Source organism: Emiliania huxleyi (assembly GCF_000372725.1).
Source record: "Emiliania huxleyi CCMP1516 unplaced genomic scaffold EMIHUscaffold_26, whole genome shotgun sequence".
Classification (NCBI taxonomy): domain Eukaryota; phylum Haptophyta; order Isochrysidales; family Noelaerhabdaceae; genus Emiliania; species Emiliania huxleyi.
Genome location: NW_005200088.1, coordinates 773,581 through 777,298, shown reverse-complemented (window position 1 = coordinate 777,298; position 3,718 = coordinate 773,581). Strand labels below are relative to the sequence as shown.

General features: G+C 62.9%; 1 protein-coding gene across 1 annotated transcript in view; it reads left to right on the top strand.

Moving 5' to 3' along the window:
• Nucleotides 1-663: 663 nt before the first annotated feature.
• Nucleotides 664-3,718, top strand: part of EMIHUDRAFT_206408 (hypothetical protein) — a gene marked incomplete at both ends in the record, with an annotated part of 4,250 nt that continues 1,195 nt past the window's right edge. The window contains 6 exons of the mRNA XM_005777593.1: nt 664-712; nt 1,221-1,345; nt 1,549-1,629; nt 2,015-2,080; nt 2,117-2,164; nt 2,456-2,501. Of these exons, the coding sequence (XP_005777650.1) occupies nt 664-712; nt 1,221-1,345; nt 1,549-1,629; nt 2,015-2,080; nt 2,117-2,164; nt 2,456-2,501 (415 nt within the window). The remainder of the gene's footprint in view (nt 713-1,220; nt 1,346-1,548; nt 1,630-2,014; nt 2,081-2,116; nt 2,165-2,455; nt 2,502-3,718) is intronic.

Below are 3,718 nucleotides of genomic sequence, written 5' to 3'. Positions count from 1 at the left end.
CATCGATGTGGATAACAAGCACGGTCGATCCGTCAAAGCGATACACTCGTTCCTATCACGCTGGAAGGCTTGCACGGAGCTCTGTGCCGGCACACAGAAGAGCCGTGCGGGAAGAAGAGCTCGCTGGGGAGCGAGAACCGTCAGATTTTCAGGTGTAGCCTGAAGTCCGTCGCGACGCACTCAATCCCTCCCGAGCGAAAGCCTGTGGCTCTCTCGAACTCGTCGATATATTGCGAATAAACTGCTCTTCCCGCATAGCTTGCAGAGTCAGAGGCGCAGAAAGGCTACGAGTGTTCGACGAGTCTTGCGAGCTGCGCGGTCAAACCTGGGGGGGACTGACCGCATCAAGGCGGACTTCCGAAACCTGGGTGAGCACCTCTGGCAGTTCTCGCTCCCCATCGAGCTCTTCTTGCCGCACGGCTCTTCTGTGTGCCGGCACAGAGCTCCGTGCAAGCCTTCCAGCGTGATAGGAACGAGTGTATCGCTTTGACGGATCGACCGTGCTTGTTATCCACATCGATGTGACGCACACAGTGACACATCAGACGACACACATTCTCCCACCCGCCGGGACGCAAAACGCTCTCGACGAGAGCCACAAGAAGGCGACCACACAGCAAGCCGCTCGGTCGATCACGTTGCTCGCTCGATGCCGGCGAGCGCATGGCGCACGCCTTGGACGGTGGCGAAGCCAAAAACACCGGCAGTGGCCGTCCGCTGGCGTGAGCGGCGGCGGTCGAGACCTCACCCTTCGCGCCGACGACCCAACCTCACGCGGAACAACCCAACCCAACCCAACAACCCAACCCAACCCAAAAAGCACGATTCTCAAGTTGGGCCCTCATATCGCATGGCATCACAGAAGTTTTATCTCTGGGCCCCGAAAGGCATCTCTAGCAGTGTCGTTACACATGCCCCCTCCCCTCCTGGGCGCATGCGCCTCACGTCTCGCCAGAGCATAAGCCCTTGGCGTGTGGCGAGACGAGTTTTTCGCCATCGCACACACACACACACTGTGTATGTATGTATGTAGTAAGGTGAAGAACAGTCAGGCTCGGACTGGACACCAACGCGGTATGGGTGGACGCTAGACAGATGATGACGACACGCACGAGCGACACACAGACACAAACAGGCTCACAAGACACACCGTGTTGTGCCGACTTGTAAGATTCTTTTTCGCGACGTGTAAACGCCCCAAGATGTGTATATGGCTGAAGCCTCGGCGCCACCAAGCGCGGCGGAGGAGGCGAAACAGTCCGGCACCGCGGCCTTCAAGGCTGGCAGGTTCGACGATGCCGTGGCCCACTTCACTACCGCCATCGAGGCCGACCCGCAGAGCCACGTTCTCTTCTCGAACCGCTCGGCGGCTTACGCGAAGCTCGAGCAGTACAAGGCGAGCGGGCCTCACCGCCGCCTGACCCACGCGCCTCTCTCCTGCCTTGCCACCCACGACTGCCTCGCGCCGCTTGTCTCTCCGCCACCGCTGCTCTCTCACCGCCGCTCTCTCACCGCCGCTCCCTCACCGCCGCTCTCCTCGCGTTCCAGGCGTCGCTCCTGGACGCGAACCAGTGCATCAAGCTCGCTCCCACCTGGGCCAAGGGCCACTCGCGCCGCGGCGCGGCCTACGTCGGCCTCCGCAACTGGCGCCAGGCGGCCACCCACCACCCACCATCACCCACACCACCCACCACCCACCATCACCCACACCCACCATCTCCTACCATCTCCTACCATCTCCTACCATCTCCTACCATCTCCTACCATCTCCTACCATCTCCTACCATCTCCTACCATCTCCTACCGCCACCTCCACCCACCACCACCTCCACCCACCAACCACTTCGCCATTGGGCGAGGAGCGTCGCTCTCCTCCCCACCCACCACCCACCACCCACCACCCACCACCCACCACCAACCACTTCGCCAACGCCGTTGGGGGCCCCGCGGGACGCCTGTATTTGAAATGGACTCGGGGGCACGGGACGCGGCACAGACGGGGCACACGCGCCAGGCTACAACCACGGGGAGGCACGTAGTGACGCAAGGGAGTCTCTTCGAGGATGACTTGCAGCACGGAGTGACTTGATCGTGAAACACGACAGACCGACTACAGGCCATCGTCGCGTACGAGGAAGGGCTGACTCACGAGCCCGACTCGGCGGTGATGAAGGAGGCGGCGGACTAGCCGAGAGGTAGCCGAGAGACTGCCGAGAGGCAGCCGAGAGGCAGCCGAGGTACAGCCGAGGTTCAGTCGAGGTACAGCCGAGAGATGGCCGAGAGACAGCCGAGAGGCAGCCGAGAGACAGCCGAGAGCCGAGAGATGGCCGAGAGAGACGCCGCGAACAGGCGCTCGCCTCGATTCAGCTCAAGCTCTCGGGCGCCGCCAGAGAGCGCGTTGCCACGTTGCCACTCTCGAGGCGTGCTTCACGAGGGACTAGTCCTCCTCGAACAGGCGCCGCCGCCGCGGAGGCAGATGCCGCAGCAGCGCGCAACGCGTGGTTGATGGCTTGACTGTGAGTGAGGAACAGGCGCCGCCGCGGAGCAGACGCAGCAGCAGCGCGGCCCGCCGCCTGGCGTCCCAACCGTCCCCGCCGCGGCTGGAGGAGACTTGTCGCCCCTCACGCTGCTTCTGACGCTGGTGTACTTTGTGCCTCTGCTCGGCGAGATCTCGCCGAGATCTCGCCGAGATTGCGCCGAGATTGCGCCGAGATTTCGCCGAGATCGCGCCGAGATCGACCGGAGACCGAGCCGAGACCGAGCCGAGATCGAGCCGAGATCGAGCCGAGATCGACCGGAGATCACGCTGGGGCGTCGCGCAGACACGTACACACACACTCACACACACTCACACACACTCACACACACTCACACACACTCACACACACTCACACTCACACACACACACACACACACACACACACACACACACACACACACACACACACACACACACACACACACACACACACACACACACACACACACACACACACACACACACACTCACACACACTCACACACACACGCCGCTCAGCCAGCGACGCCTCTGCTGCCGCGATCTCTCGGCTCGATCTCGGCTATCTCCCCCTGACTAGGTGCGGCGCGGCGCGACCTGTGCTACCGCGGCGCGCTGTGGGCCGCCGCCGCCACCTGCTTGCTCAGCCTCTCCCGCTCCTGGCCTCTGAGCATGGCGAGATGTAGCCGAGATGCAGCCGAGAACCAGCCGAGATGCAGCCGAGGTGCAGCCGAGGTGCAGCCGAGGTGCAGCCGAGGTGCAGCCGAGGTGCAGCCGAGGTGCAGCCGAGGTGCAGCCGAGATGCAGCCGAGATCCAGCCGAGATCCAGCCGAGGTGCAGCCGAGATCCAGCCGAGGTGCAGCCGAGATCTCTCATGACGAGGTCTCTGCTGTTGCCCCGTGTTCTCCGCCCATGTTCTCCGTCCATATCTCCGCCCATATCTCCCCATATCTCCCGCAGGCGACGCTCAAGGACTCCACATCTCTCCCCATCCCCCCCCCACATCTCCGCACATCCCCCCACATCTCCCCACACCTCCCCACATCCCCCCACATCTCCCCACATCTCCCCACATCTCCCCACATCTCCCCACATCTCCCCACATCTCCCCACATCCCCCCACATCTCCCCACATCTCCCCACATCTCCCGCAGGCGACGCTCAAGGACTCCACATCTCCCCCCATCCCCCCCCCACATC